Source organism: Podarcis liolepis, assembly GCF_965112155.1.
Source record: "Podarcis liolepis genome assembly, chromosome: 11".
Lineage (NCBI taxonomy): Eukaryota > Metazoa > Chordata > Lepidosauria > Squamata > Lacertidae > Podarcis > Podarcis liolepis.
In genome coordinates, this window is record NC_139565.1 from 49,782,318 (window position 1) to 49,798,596 (window position 16,279).

General features: G+C 43.8%; 1 protein-coding gene across 9 annotated transcripts in view; it reads left to right on the forward strand.

Annotated features, from left to right (window-relative positions):
• Positions 1 to 16,279, forward strand: part of PDZD2 (PDZ domain containing 2) — a 241,109-nt gene that overhangs the window by 167,798 nt on the left and 57,032 nt on the right. For all 9 annotated transcript variants that reach the window (XM_083465639.1, XM_083465642.1, XM_083465643.1 and 6 more), the window contains 3 exons: positions 2,781 to 2,923; positions 4,621 to 4,753; positions 8,562 to 8,738. In XM_083465639.1, coding sequence (XP_083321765.1) covers positions 2,781 to 2,923; positions 4,621 to 4,753; positions 8,562 to 8,738 — 453 coding nt within the window. The remainder of the gene's footprint in view (positions 1 to 2,780; positions 2,924 to 4,620; positions 4,754 to 8,561; positions 8,739 to 16,279) is intronic.

The following is a 16,279-nucleotide window of genomic DNA, read 5'->3' on the forward strand; positions in this document are numbered from 1 at the left end:
CCTGTTCTCCCCCTCCTATTGTCCGGTGCGTCCTATAGAGCGAAAAATACGGTACCTTGGTACAGTATTGCCTCTAGTTTCCTGAGTCAAGTAGCAGACAGCACCATCATGCTGGAGAGGAGACCGACAGCCTGGCAGGCCTTTAGGTCTGCCATAGCCTAGCCTGGGTCTCCTCTCATGGTTCAATGCAGGACTGTTGCAGGCTCCCATTGCCTGTGCCACTTGTAGCGCCATTGCCAAGGGTTGGCCACACTCATAAATGAAGGTGTGCGGTTCTGTTGCTTAAATCACCAGGAAAGATTTGCTCTGGATACACCTTTCTTCAAGGGAGGTGCCCTGTGTTGGTTTGGCTTGCGTAGGTTCATCAGCATGGGTAACGATGAAGGGTGAAGGTGCTCAGCCTCCTATGATTGTGTGATGGATCTTTCTCTGCCTGAGGTCCTGGAAAGATGCTGCCAGTGTATTAAGAAAGGAAGAAATATATCTGCATTGGATTTAATTGAATAGGTTCTATACCTTGCTTAAGGATTGTATATGGTGTACATCCTGGACTTGATTCTTATGTTAGGAAGTAACCAGTAAAGAAATTTGTTACATACATTACCATTCAGCCTGTTGCACTCTATATCTTGTAGCTATTGCATCTGCGTAACAAGGTATGTACAGTGGTACCTCGGGTTACATACGCTTCAGGTTACAGATTCCGTTAACCCAGAAATATTACCTCGGGTTAAGAACTTTGCTTCAGGATGAGAACAGAAATCATGCAGCGGCGGCGCAGCTGCAGCAGGAGGCCCCATTAGCTAAAGTGGTGCTTCAGGTTAAGAACAGTTTCAAGTACGGACCTCCGGAACGAATTAAGTACTTAACCCGAGGTACTACTGTATTGTATTTGTTTTGCCAGTCAGAGAAGACATTATTAGGCAAATAGTCTGATCTGATATAAAGCACTCTGTTGTGTCCTTATAAGCGGTGATTCTGTTATCTGTGTTTGATATAACGAAGTGCATGAATATGAAGTGGGGGGTAGGGGGTGGGATTGAATAAATGAGTACAGAATGGTAAAATACTGCAGTGCAGTAAGTGCCTGAGTTTCAGTGTGTCATGGGAATCCCTTTTTTTGAAAGAAAGAAAGAACGAAAGAACCTAGAATAACATCTTCTTCTTCTGCAAACTGTTATGTTCAATTATGGCAAATGCTCCTCACTTTCACTTTAAACGATGCCTGTCTTAAGTGCTTGGAGCCTACTGTCCTGTCTGCTGAGTGCTGCTGACAAGGAAGACGTGCCAAAAGACAACCATCTCACTCTTACCACAAGCTCTTCACCTTTTGCAGCAAAGTCTCTGCCAAGTACGGGGGGGGGGGGGAGTCGCCCTTGTAACCCCAGGTGTCAGCTCGCATCTGAAAACCGAGCTGGATTTTCTACCCAGTACACCTTGCCTCCAGATAAATTGCCATCACCGTTTCTGTACTTTTGTGCAGCGCAAGAGCAAAGAAATATTTGATACCTGGAATCGAAGTGTGCATGCTTTGTTCCAGTAGATATCAGGCCGGTTAGCCTGGGATCTTGGGGTGCAGGAGCCCAAAGGGGCAGAGAAAGTCAGGACATAAACGTAGGTACCCAGATATGCTCAAAGTAGTTCATGGTATCGCCTCTTAAGTGAGCAATTAGGAGTAATATTGCCTGCATACTAAGCAATCTTAGAATCATAGAATTGTAGCATTGGAAGGGGTCCTGAGGGTCATCTAATCAAACCCTCTGCAATGCAGGATTCTCAGCTAAAGCATCTATGACAGATGGCCCCCCAAATTCTTCCCTCCAGGGAAGGAGAGTCCACAACCTCCTGAGGGAGTCTGTTCCACTGTCCAACAGCTCTTACTGTCAGAAAGTTCTTTCTGATATTTAGTCTGAATCTAATTTGAATCCATACCAGTATTGAACAACTCTTACCAAAAGAAAGTTCTTCCAGACGTCTTGAGACATACTCCCCCCCCCGCCCCCGCAAGTTGAAAATTCAGCGAGGGAGCTGTAATATCCCTTGATGAGTTGGTAAGCCCCACCTGTCAATATCTTATAAATTGCCTTCTCTCTTTTAGGGCCCTTATTACCATTTTTAAAGTCACTTCTGGGTTTGGCGTGGTCGCACATCGATTAGGGACACGTAAATTGGGAGTTGCCTGTACAGTGGTACTTTGGTTTACAACCATAATCCATTCCGGAGGTCCGGTTGTAAACCAAAACAGGTTGTAACCCAAGGCACGCTTTCACCAATGAGGCCTCCAAAAAAAAAATTGGTTGTAATCCAAAAAAAGGGACACGCACTTCCGGGTTTTGACGTGGTTGTAATCCAAAGCGGTTGCAAACCAAGGTACCACTGTTCTTACTTCAGTTAATACAAAATACTTACAGCTGAATATTAACTTGAATATATGCGCGTCCATGATGATCACTGTAAAATGGGACATAACATGGTTGCATTTTGATATTTAGGAGATGGGCATGTGCAAAAACTGAGTGCAAAAACTGCCAAAACAATATGCTTTAACTATGACCTGTAATATCTCAAGCACCCAGGTTTCCTTTGCTGGCAAAGGAGAAGCAAAAAGTCTCTGTCTGAGGTCTCTTGCCTTTCCCTTCCCAACGAGACAAAAGCCCAGTTTGTACATGCTGATCTGGTCTGCTAGATCTCTCAGCCAGAGTGAGAAATTTTAGGATGCAGCTGGAAAGTGTCTTCTCCTAAATAAAAATGCAAGAACTCTCTAAAAATTCCTCTCCCAGCGAGAAGGTTGCCGGATATGGAAGATGACCATGATGAAGGGAACAGATGGGCTGGGAATCCAGATCACCGGAGGCCGAGGATCGAAACGTTCTCCTCACGCCATCATTATCGCACGGGTGGAAGAAGGAGGCTCTGCTCACAGGTACAATTTGTTCTGTTGTCACGTCATCTGACTATCCCATCGTTTGGGTGTAACACAAAGGTTTAAGTAAATGAAAGTGGCTGCCAAATTAGTTTTTTTAAAAAAAATATTCCGCACTTTTCAGCAAGGATTGGCCCCTCAAAGCAACTTAAAATTCAAATCCAAAACAAACGAGAAAAAGTAAAATAATAAATTGATGATGTTGCAAGAGTTGTTTCCCCACGCAGCCACTCCCACCAAATCTCACCACTAAAAACATTTCTCAAGCCTTCCTCACACTGAAGGCAACTTCCAGAGGCCCCACTGGAGCTTTTCTAGGATACCCATCTAGCCCCCTGCTCTGTCTAGATTCTTTCAAGTCTCATATCAGGGTTTTTAGTTTCTATAGCAGAAGCAGAAGTTGCAACCAACCAAAAATCTTTATATGAGGCTTGATAGAATAAGCCCCTGTAAGATTGTGCCCTGCCCCTGAAGCAACAACCCCAACAACTCCCTTTGCCATCACCCTCTTGAGGGCATCCTCCTACCCGTGGTGTGCCTGATGTTAGTAAATAAATTGCCTGGAGCACCCTTGAGTTTCTTGCTGTTCCAGTTCCACCACCAGGAAAATCAGAGATCTCGGAGACTGAAGCAATTCGAACGAGGCTTATTTGGAAATCTGGAAGCCACCAGGGTAGTAAGATGTGTGCAACTCGCATGTGTTTCAGAAATCTGTGGTAGGTTCCTGAACCTGGGAATGTAAACAGCCATATAATTAGATCCCGTCATCCTTTATGAGATGGCATTTCTTATGCAGGTGGAAGAAAAGGATCCTTGGAGGTTTTTTTTGGCCCAGCATAAACTGTACATGTACACCTCATTTTCACGAAGGGTACCTTCATTCTCCACCCCTAACCACTGATCATGCTGTCTGGGGCGGATGGGAGTTGGAGTCCAACACCATCTGGACAGCCACCGGTTCCCCATTCCTGCTTTAGGTTGTTCTTTGTTTCTGAGCTTTTGTCTGCCAACCTTACTGTTGTAGCATGTTATAGGATTCCCTCGCCACAGTGAGAAAGTAGGTCAGGTACACTACACATAAGCCTTGGCAGGGTACTAGTCCATCTCTTGAAAAAGAGGCTGGCAGAAGTCTGCCAGTGTTCCTACCTGTTCCTACCTGGGGAGAGAGATTTGGTGCTGGGCAGTTGTACTACAGGAAAGGGCGCGTGCCGAGCTAACTACTGCACAACAAGTGAGCGAGTTAACTGCTCCACGGAAAATTTAATATTAAAGCTGACCTACTTACCAGTGATATCGTTAGTGTCTATAAAGTGCTCCGAAACGCTCCAGAGAAGGTGTTAAGTAAATGTGGAGTGACTTGAATATTCATTATTAACAAAATGCAGGCGGTGCCTCCTATATTCAACTTGAAACTTCCCCACTGAAAGTAGGAGTATGGGGGAAAGGAAGCACCGACATTTATTCTTGCTTTCTTTGACTGGGCAAGAGGTTTGTGTGGCGACCCATTTTTTTTTATTATTATTAAAAAACACACAACACTTTTGCCCAAATGATGTGGTACCTCCTGTTGTTCCTTGAGCAGTAGCATCAGAATATAATGTTTGCCTACAGAATACTAACTTTCTTGATGCTTCAGAACCTAGAAACATTCCCCTTGAAACTGAAAAGTCTTTGTTGTCCTTTTCCTCTTTCCTTAGAGATGGTAGACTGAAAGTTGGCGATGAACTGCTCATGATCAATGGCCACTCTTTGGTTGGCCTCTCCCATCAAGATGCTGTCGCTCTTCTTCGGTCGGCCGAAGGCCTTGTGTACCTGGTAGTTGCAAGCAGGGTAGGTAATAGTCAATTAAATGGATTCAGTATGTTTAGGTATGCACAGAAGATCTACTCCTGCAATACGTGACTGTAGCCACTAGCTTAGATGGCTTTTGAAAAATGGGTGGGAAAATTCAGGACTGATGAAAGAAGGTACATCTTTACTCAGTGAATCAATAACCTTGGGGAATTTGCCATTGCAACAATGGACAATAGCAATTAGATTAGTTTGTTTTATTAAATTAATGGAGAAGAGGTCCCACAATGGCTGCTGGTTGAGCTATATGGGGGTGTTATACATGTTCAAAGTGGCCGTGGAACACATTTTCTGCTTCCTGAGACGTTTGTTTTGGAGGCAGAGAATATGTGTTCAAACCATGGTCACCCCATGTTATTCTACAGCACGAAACACTGTAATGGTTAAAGTGCAAAATATGCATCTAATAGTTTCCATCAATACATAGAACATTAAGGGAAGACAAATGAATTCATTTTGACCTATTAAAAGCCCAGTTTCTCATATCTTCAGTAGGTCATTGAATAGCATCATATACTCATTCACCATAAATTTTATTCCTGGTAAATTAGTGTAATATACATATTGTGACATTAAATCCCACCTTCTCACACTTACCTCATTGTTAATCTATATTTCTCAAAAGTGTTGTCAGTGTAGATATTTCTAATAGTTCCAAAATCTTTCTATTTGTGTTTCTATTACTTTTCCAAAATTTTGCAAATATTTTTTCTGGCTATCACATGCCATTTAACAAAGTTTTATAGGGATTGTTTATTAACCCGGTTACCACCTTCTCTCATGCTTCCACTACATGCCGGAGTACGTATGAGAAACCTCGAGTGCGGCCCTTGAGACCTCTTTGTCTGGCCTTCTCCATCCAATTTTTCCCAGGCCACCCTCCTTGCCCAGATCACACATTCCTTGGCTAGAATATGACCATGAATTACAACATTGCCTCTTGCAGCCCATGTCCAAAATTTAAAACCCTGTACCATGAGCAAAAGACACACCCGCCAAGTCCACTGACAAGACTCAAGAGTCGTTAGCTTACGATGACTTCTGCAACATTTCAGCTGGAGTTATTTAGCATCAGCCAGTTTGGCAGCAGCTTCGCAGTGTATCCCTCACCTTGTCAGTAGAACCATTCAGAATGTAGGTTGATGTGTTTGCCTTTGAGTTGGGCTGCGTTTCAAGAGCTGGGTTTTGGCCCACACCTTCCCGAAGTCCTTTCTCCAGTCACGCCACACCAGAATCTCTACGACTGACATGAATTCTCCTAGGAGAAAACCGTGCCAGAATCTGCTTCAGGTGAACCACAGGTTGTGCTGTGTTCATTTTCAGGAGAGATGTGAAGGGCTGCTTCAGGCACGCACACACTTCACTTGACTAGTCAACATTCGATGCAACTGAATGGGTGAATGGGAATTGGCTGAAAAGCAAGCATTGTGATGGAGGGAAAGTTCTTTCTGTGGCAGCTTCCTCTGACCTGCTTGCTGTCCTCCATACATTTTGGAATACAGCTGCCATCATTGGCCATGCTGCCTGGAGCTGATGGGAATTGGTCCAAAACATCTAGAAAGCCCCAGGTTGCGGAAGGCTGGTCTATCGTGTTGGATAGTAATGGCTGCTCCACGCATGTGACTTGCCATTTGATGCTGCCGTCATCAGCTTATGAACATGTTAGTGGGAATTATTCCAATGAACACATTATGACCTCGTCTCCCCCCCCCCTTTTCTTAAAGCAACATGCAAAATGGAACAAGAGAAATGTAGACCACAGGCACGTCACATTGATTTCAGCTCTTTTCAAAACTATTGTCTGTTTCCGACCAAGAAATCCAACCTGATTCAGCTCCTTGGTTCACTAGGGCCACGTCTGCACCATATGCATTTAACGCTGTATCATACCGCTTTAAGCAGTCATGGCTTCCCCCAAAGAATCAGGGGAACTGTAGTTTGCTAAAGGTGTGAGAGTAGCTATCCCTCTCACACAGCTACAATTCTCAGAGTGGAGTAGTACTCTAATTATCCATGGTTTGAGGATAATGGATGAAGCCCACAGTCCTCAGCATGATTTCCTGAGAGTATGCACAACTGAAAGCAGTGAGTTCTACAAGCCTACAGTAAGACAAGACAAGAAAGGCTATGAGGGTCATAGAATTGTAGAGCTGGAAGGGACCCTGAGGGTCATCTAGTCCAACCCCCTGCAATGCGGGAATATGCAGCTGCCCCATACGAGGATCGAACCTGCAACCTTGGTGTTATCAGCGCCATGCTGTAACCAACTTTAGCGAAAGCTACACAAATTAAGTTTTGAAATTTATGTATTTCATACATTTATATCCTGCTTAATACCAAAAGAGCTTCCAAGTGCTACACACACACACACACACACACACACACACACACACCCCATTAAAGAAGCAGGAAACCAGGGAGGTAATAAAACCATTAGATGTACGGGGGTGGCGTGGCACTGAGAGTCGATCGCTACCTTGGTAGAGCGAAGCCGCGAGCCATGACCAGAGAGCGCTGACTTCCTTCCTTGAAAATTTGGATTGAAAGAATCACCCGTGAGTAAGACGGATTGGGACTTTAAAAAATTTACCTTAAATTGGAGACGACCGGGGGTGTGCTAAAAGGAAGTCCGCACCCCCCCCCCCCTTGCAGACGATCTAAGCAACGACACAAGAGCTAAGCTGGAGAGCCTACCCTTGGCGGGGTGAGTGAAAAAGAACATTAACTTCCAAGATTTAACTAAAGGAAATTTTGGGCTGGAGAGCGGAGTTTTGGAAACCTTCCTTTTGTTTTAAACAACCCCCCCTCCCGGGCTCGGGAACGTCCTGCTTTGTGCCTGTGTAAGAGCTGCGGAGTTTGACAGCTGTCAAAGCTGCCAAACGGGCGGTTTAAAGTGAGAAATTGCCATTTAAGATCCCTCTGGACTAAGACGAGTTATAATTGAGCTAAAACTGTTGGAAACAAAGTAACAATAGTGAAAGAACTTTTCCCAGACTCGACGACTGACATAAAGGATTACCAACAGGACAGGCGAAGAGGGACTGAAAGAGATTTGAAAGCCTCGGACGTGAGGAACCCAGGCTGAGAATCTCGAATTTGGATTTTTATTGGGAAGGGACAAAAACCGGGGATGGGAGGGAGGGAAGAAGAGACTCTTATAAACTCTTAAGACTTCTAGGTTTGGTTAAGATGACTCTTAATTAAGATAAAATGAAAATCGATGGAAGAGAACTTAAGTCCAACTTATGAAAATCAATTTTTATTATAAAAAAGGTAATAAGATGAATAAGATTGTTAAGAGGAGAAACACCAACTTGCTGATATAATCTTGAAACTGGGATGCACGAGGGGAGGTGGGGGGAAGTCAAGGAACAAGGTTATGAAATGGGGATTTGCTGATTTTATACATGTCTTTGTCTTTTGTCTTCTTTGTGTATGTTTTGTCTTTATAAAAGCAGAAAACCAAATAAAAATTTTATAAAAAAATAAAATAAAACCATTGGATGACTAATGTTAAAATAAAAACAAAAATGGAAGTGAATATTTTTGAAGGGTGTTGTGCTCTTGCATTCATTGCTTGTGTGGATTGCATGATTAGATCACTCCTGGGAGTCTCAAGACAGTTGTCTTCACCAGTATGTACCATCGCAATCTCCCTTTACACCGACCCACAATATATCATTCAATACTAATACACCACTAACTTTGCAGGGTTGTTGTACTAAGCTTGTATGTGCAAGGATGTAATGGCAAGTGTTCTTCTCCCTCTCCTCCTTCTTCCTCACAGGAAGGGGCAGAAGAGGATTTTCTCAGTTACCCATCTACAAGTTTGCCAGACTTAATCAGCACTTGCTCTGCTCAAGATGCGGCTCCCTGGACTGACAATAAAGAGAACGAAGAGCCGGAGGAGGAGGAGGAGGAGGAGGACAAAGGAAAGACTCTGGTGCCAGAAGTCCTGGAACCCGTAAGTGAGGCTTTGGATATGCTGCTTTGAACGTCGCTTGGTTAGCAAATTGACTGCCACCTACAGCAACTACGGCTGCCGCTTTGGAAATGTGTCATGATGCAACAACTTCCCTTCCCAGTAAGTTAGTCTTATCATCATAACATCAAGATATCAAACCAGGACTGACATTATAGAATCATAGAGTCATAAGGGAACTAGTAATAATAATAATAATAATAATAATAATAATAATAATAATAATACCGTAATAATAATATTTATACCCCACCCTTCCCAGCCAGAGCCAGGTTCAGGGCGGCTAAGACCAGTAAAATTACAATAGAAACATAATGGGGGGACCCAATTTTAAATACAGGTTAAAATGCAATTTAAAAAGCAGCTTCATTTAAAAAGTAGCCCATAAATCAAAACCATAAGGGGAGGGAAGACATAAGGGTCAGACTGAGTCCAAACCAAAGGCCAGGTGGAACAGCTCTGTCTTGCAGGCCCTGTTGAAAGATGTCAAGTCCCATAGGGCCCCAGTCTCTTGTGACAGAGCGTTCCACCAAGTCGGGGGCAGTACTGAAAAGGCCCTGGCCCTAGTTGAGACTTGGTGGTCAATTCCAACCCCTGGCTCTGAAGCTACAATTCAGCAGCCTAATTAAGGGCTCTCTCTCTCTCTCTCTCTCTCTCTCTCTCTCTCTCTCTCTCTCTCTCTCTGTCCCCTTTTCATTGTTGCTGTTATTGACCAACTGAGAGTCATAAAGCTTTGTCAGCCTACGGCAAATCACCCAGTCACTTCCTTGTAGATCCTGATTTATGTGGTGCCCATCCTGCCCTATAGACTCCTCACAAACATTAGTCTATTGAGGTGTGCAGACAGCAGGTGTGTACGGACTCTCGGTACTTTACAGGGGGGATTCAAGTGCATACCAGAACTTTAGTTTTGCCCAGTGGATTAACGTGTTCTCCTGCCCTACGTGTAAAAAATATATATCAATGTTTTAAGAATGTCTTTTTGCAGTTTGGAGAGTGACACTGAAAAGTATGGGATGAACAAATGATTAGCAGGAACATGTATAAACACCCTGCAAGCAAATTGCGATAAATGTGGGATGAATACTCATTGCCATATAACCTCCCTGCAAACCAGTCAGAACAAATGCTCAATAAAGACCAGACATAATCTAACCACCATGCAAGCTTTGTGTGAGCAAATTATGATGAATGTTCCAGTGCCATCTATCCTACACGCACCCATTTTATTGCTGGGGCAACCCAGTTGGATGGTTGGGGTATAAGTAATCCATTATTGTTATTATTAGTATTGGGGCATACATGCTTTTGCACCCATCCTCTCCTCCTGGATCTGCTCCTACTTTATACTTTCTCTTCTTGAGTCGAAGCGGCTGTCTTCTTGGTTTGTGGGCTTTGCCACACCGTTGCTTTCTGTTAATTAATTAGACTTAAGGATAGATCCAGATATCAGGCTAAAAATATTTCTAAGTGCAAAGTGTATAGCATAACTGTATAAACAAGATGGGCGTATTTTAAAAAATAATAATAATGCAGAAAAGTTATTCCCATTTGATAGTAACCATATGGATTACCCAGTACTGTGGCTTGAACCCAGTAAAAGGAATGTCTAATGGGAAAACACCCCATGAAAAACAACAAGCCCCCTTTTCGTTCCTTGCAGCAGTGAGGGCTGCAAAAGGTACAAGAAGTCTGTTTCCTGCAGGTGCTGAAATAGCCAATGTATGTGCGTAATCTAACACCCCTTTTAAATAATAACCATCTGTTTTTAGGGAGGGAATTTGGTTTCTGGAAGTTTTACAGTGTTGCAAAATCTTTGGCTCTGTTTTGCTTTACATTGTACAAAAAAAAAATCTGTTTAAGTTAAACACACACACACAAAAACCTGAATGAACTCTTTATTTGCTCATTTGTGATAACGCTGATTCATTGCATTTTCCCCCCAAAATGCCTATCCTGTTGGCTATTCAGTAAAACCGCTCTCTAGTGGAGCGTAGGACTCCCACACCCTGCCTAAAAGGGTGTCTTGCACAGTTTTGGAAACTGTTCTGCAATGGAGAGCAGCAGCCATTGTGGAAGCTACTGGAGAAGGGGTGTGTGAGAGAGAAAGAGCAGGATTCTTTGTAAGGATTAATGTTCTGGCCTTTGATAAGTTCAGTTACAAATAAGCAGTGACCCCAATCCAGCTGAGGGCTGTATGCCATGGTGGCGGATGCCCATTGGATCTTCTTCATCATCATCATCATCATCATCATCATCATCATCATCATCATCATACAGTGGTACCTTGGGTTACAAAAGCTTCAGGTTACATACGCTTCAGGTTACAGACTCCGCTAACCCAGAAATATTACCTCGGGTTAAGAACTTTGCTTCAGGATGAGAACAGAAATTGTGCTCCGGCGCCTCGGCAGCAGCGGGAGACCCCATTAGCTAAAGTGGTGCTTCAGGTTAAGAACAGTTTCAGGCTAAGAACGGACCTCCAGAACGAATTAAGTACTTAACCCGAGGTACCACTGTAATAATAATAATAATAATAATAATAATAATAATAATAATAGCCAGCTAGTTTGAAGCACCGTCCACACATAGTCTTCTTCTTTGGAGATCAACTTGTAGCCGAGTAAGATTGTCTTCCAAAACAGGGTTTTAGCAGTGAGTCCGTAAGTGACTGTGGAGGCCAATTCTGGATCCACACATCCTTCCACGGTGGGGACATAGGTTTCTGGGAGGGAGTTGATCATGGTGAGGGTTTGCCAAGCATGCCTTCCTCTTAGCACGTTTCTCCCTTTCTTCCTGAGTTTGAGTGTCTTCAAAACCCATGACACCTTTGGCAAAGGCTGTTCTCCAATTGGAGCGCTCACAGGCCAGTGCTTCCCAGTTGTCGGTGTTTATACTACATTTTTTAGGATTTGCTTTGAGAGAGTCTTTGAACCTCTTCTGTTGACCACCAGCATTACACTTTCCATTTTTAAGTTTGGAATAGAGTAGCTGCTTTGGAAGATGATAATCAGGCACCCGCACAACATGACCAGTCCAACAAAGTTGTTGTTGAAGAATCATTGCTTCAACACTGGTGATCTTTGCATCTTCTGGTACAGTGGTGCCTCGCAAGACAAAAAGAATCTGTTCTGTGATTCTCTTCGTCTAGCAGTTTTTTCGTCTTGCGAAGCAAGCCCATTGACGGATTAGCGGATTAGCGCTATTAGCGGCTTTTAGCGGCTTATCTACTGATCGGATCAGCTGATAAGTGGCTTAGCGGCTTAGAAAAAGGGGGGGAGGGGAAAAAACCAGCAGGAACTCGCAAGACATTGTCGTCTTGTGAAGCAAGCCCATAGGAAATTTGTTTTGCGAAGCACCTCCAAAGCGGAAAACTCTTTCGTCTAGCGAGTTTTCCGTCTTGCGAGGCATTCGTCTTGCGGGGCACCACTGTACACTGGCATTAGTTCACCTGCTTAGTAAGTCAGAATATGCACAAGCATCATGCATGAACAGTTGGACCTCTTCTTACTGCTTTGGTCCTCCCCAGACACAAGTGGCAGAACAAGTGGGAATTCAAGTCTTAACCACAGCTTGCTATTATGTGTGAGCCCAGCACAACTATGGTTAATGGCTTCTAAACAAGCCTGGATATGAAACTATGGTTAAAATTTGCCTTAATATCCTGCCTCGTTTGGAAGCAATTGGACAAACTTCAGAAGCCCTTCAAGGTATCTCTCTTGGAACATCCCCTTCCAGGCAGAAAACTGGTCTTGGCTTCTGCATTCCCAGATGACTTTATACATTCGTTGTGAAAAGAAAAACTAGAGCACTCCTTACAACGTAATAATATGTTATTTCCTAGGACACGTTGTTTTTTTTAAAGTGCCTTCAATAGCTATGTGCCATACACAATTATTTAAAGGAAGATGCCGCCATGGGCCTGCCTTGAAAGCTTACAATTAAATAAATGATACAACATGAGGAAAAGGAAAAGGAAAGGCCCAAGGTAGTCCTCCTTCTTTGGGCTAATTTTATAAGTAGATCACACTTAATTAAGTGAACGCTTATAAGGACGAAACAATGACACCTATAAATTCAACTGATGTGGAGAGAATAATTGGGTGCACTCTTCCCACCTTGGATCACATCTATGCTTCCAGGTGCCATAAGAAAGCTGCAGAGGTAGCGCAGGATAGTACGCACCCTGGAAATGATCTCTTTCAGCTTCTGCCTTCTGGAAGAATGTACAGGGTTATAAAGACTAGGACTACCCACCTGAGAAACAGTTTCTATCCAAATGCGATTTTGGTTTTTAAACGCAGTGTAAGTAGTCTCTATGGGTGTATATTGTATTTAAAAATGGGGTATCAGAGTTTTTAGGGGGCTAACCATGTTGGGATAGCTGGGATAGTAGGCTTGTTGGTTTCTGAATGTCTTATATAGATTTTTCAATTTCATTGTTCTGTTTGGGACAATGACAATAAAGATTCGTATCGTATCGTATCGTATCGTATCGTAGTCATTTCTACAAAGCTAAAATCTTGCTGATGGCAGAGAAAGCAAGATGGGGAAGGAGGAACTCCAGCCCTCCCCAATTCCAAAAAAAATGGACTGGTGGTGTTCAAATGGACTGGTGGACATGTGTAATTCAACAGAGGCTGGTCCATTAGGTGATTGACGAAATGCTCCACCAACCTTCGACTGCTTTCAGTCATTCCCCACCCGCCTGCCTTCTTGCTTGCAACTGGTCTAGGGGGCGAGACTGCCTGTCACCTTCCTCCTCCTTAATCTCAGCATTGCCCTTGTAGAACTCAGAAGGGAGGAGGTTGAGGGTAAAAACCCAAAGTAGTTGAGTCCACCTGTCATTGCCCCTAGCTGCACCTCCTTCGTCTTAGGGAGAACTTGTAGAACTCAGCAGGGATGAGGATGGGGACAAAACTAGACTTAGTTGGCTCCAAGTGCCATTGGTTCTGGCTCTGCCTACTGGGCAACCTGCCTTCTGCCTCACCAATCCCAATGGGCACTAGACAGCTCTGAGAAGCCCTACAAGTCTCCTGTCATAACAAGGAAACTGACCCTGTGAAGGTTGCCCTGGAATTTCTCTCTTAGCCATGGAAGGAGGTAGCATGAAACGACACATATCTGCACATTGGATGTGCAGACTTCCTTCAGGAGCACTGAGTTTTAGAGGAAGACTCTGGGCATGGCCGCCACATACACTGGAGGGCATCTAAAGGATATTTTAAGCATTTGGCTTTTCTCACAGGCCTACAATTCCCAGTACTACGGTTCCCAGGGTTTGGGGGATGTGCTTTAAATGTGCATTGGGTGGTCTTTAAATCATGGTGTGGATCTTTCCGCTGTTTGATCCAATAATTTAAAGCCAAGTTGTAGTCGGTTTCAACTCCAGGAAGGTTTACAGAGCAGCAAATTTGCTCTGGAGGCAGACAGAAGTTTAACAGAGATATTATTACTCTACCAGCTTATTGAACTGATTTGCCTGTTGTAGCAACAAAGTTTCATTGCTGCAGTTTAAAAAGGAAAGTGCTTCTTTATTACAAAGGCAAAAGGTACAGCTTGGTACAGCGTTGAAACCTACGCAAAAATAATCCAAACCAATAAAACCTGGGCTGGAAAGATGAAGGATGGGAACACATTAAAAGTTTTTATTGCAGGACTGAGACAGCCGGAATGATCTATAACGTTCTCATATTTGTCTTAAGTTGTCTCTTCCCCTTTAGCCTTGGCTAGTGAGTTTAATGATAATAAATAACCATGATGATTCATGCGAATGTGATATTTGTGTGTTTTTAAAACTGAAGTTCCAAAGTGCTACAGATAGGTTAAGGAAGGAAGGATGTTAAAATGACATTTTCTGCTGAGATTTGTGTACAGTTTCACTGCCATACTGGACCTTTTCCTGCGTTGCTAAGCTTTTAAAATTCCTAACCCTTTCACTCTTTAAGTAGAGGTTCCTGCCTAGGGGACAGCTGAAATGAAGTGCTAATGTCCTGGCCCAGACCTTGTCCCAGGGCATGTGATATATAAAAACATATGGAAGAACTCTTCCGATATGTTTCGTATCTTGACATTTTAAAGATTACATGCCTTGGGTTTTATCAGTTTGTAAGCTATCTTGGGGACCTGTTTTGATGGGAGGGTAAGGTATAAGTTAAATTAGCAGATAAAGAAATTTCTCCCAGACCTTGACCTGGTTTGTTCATCACACTAAGCCAAACCATAATAATAATATAATAATAATTTGTTATTTATACCCCGCCCATCTGGCTGGGTCCCCCCAGCCACTCTGGGCGGCTTCTAACAAAACACTAAAATACAATAATCTATTAAACATTAAAAGCTTCCCTAAACAGGGCTGCCTTTAGATGTCTTCTAAAAGTTTGGTAGTTATTTTTCTCTTTGACATCTGGTAGGAGGGCGTTCCACAGGGCGGGCGCCACTACCGAGAAGGCCCTCTGCCTGGTTCCCTGTAAATTGGCTTCTTGCAGTGAGGGAACCGCCAGAAGGCCCTCGCTGCTGGACCTCAGTGTCCGGGCAGAACGATGGGGGTGGAAACGCTCCTTCAGGTATATTGGACCGAGGCCTTGGCTTTAAAGGTCAGCACCAACACTTTGAATTGTGCTCGGAAATGTATTGGGAGCCTGTGTAAGTCTTTTAAGACCGGTGTTATGTGGTCTCGGCGGCTACTCCCAGTCACCAGTCTAGCTTCCGCATTCTGGATTAATTGTAGTTTCCGGGTCACCTTCAAAGGTAGTCCCACATAGAGCACATTGCAGTAGTCCAAGCGAGAGATAACCAGAGCATGCACCACTCTGGCGAGACAGTCCGCGGGCAGGTAGGGTCTCAGCCTGCGTACCAGATGGAGCTGATAAACAGCTGCCCTGGACACAGAATTGACCTGCGCCTCCATGGACAGCTGTGAGTCCAGACTGACTCCCAGGCTGCGCACCTGGTCCTTCAGGGGCACAGTTACCCCATTCAGGACCAGGGAGTCTTCCACACCTGCCCACCTCCTGTCCCCCAGAAACAGTACTTCTGTCTTGTCAGGATTCAACCTCAATCTGTTAGTCGCCATCCAACCTCCAACCATAGCTTAGCATGAGTGAACAGTCTCCCAGAATGGAGATGGTCGTCACTTTCTTCCTCCTCTGGTTTTTCTGTGCTACTACAGGTTCAGCCAAACTGCCTAATTATGCAAACTGAGCCAAACGTTTGATGCTAGGATGTCTACACCCACGATGTTAGAAGTTCCCTTGCAGCTGTTCTCGTAGTCTTGAAAAGCTTGTTTTCCTATATAAATTTATGGAGCGAATTTTCCTCGCCTGTCAGTGTTTTGAATGTTGCACATGGAGTTCACGTGGGCCTGCTGAGATGTAATGCTCCTACTTTTAGTAACAGAAACTAGATATCCTTGGTTAAAGTTTAAATGTCATTTCTTGTGTGAGGAGTGGCCCATAAACCACTTATGTTTTTGGGTAGGGGTTTTTGGTAGTCTATTTCCATCCTGGGTTGGTTTTTGC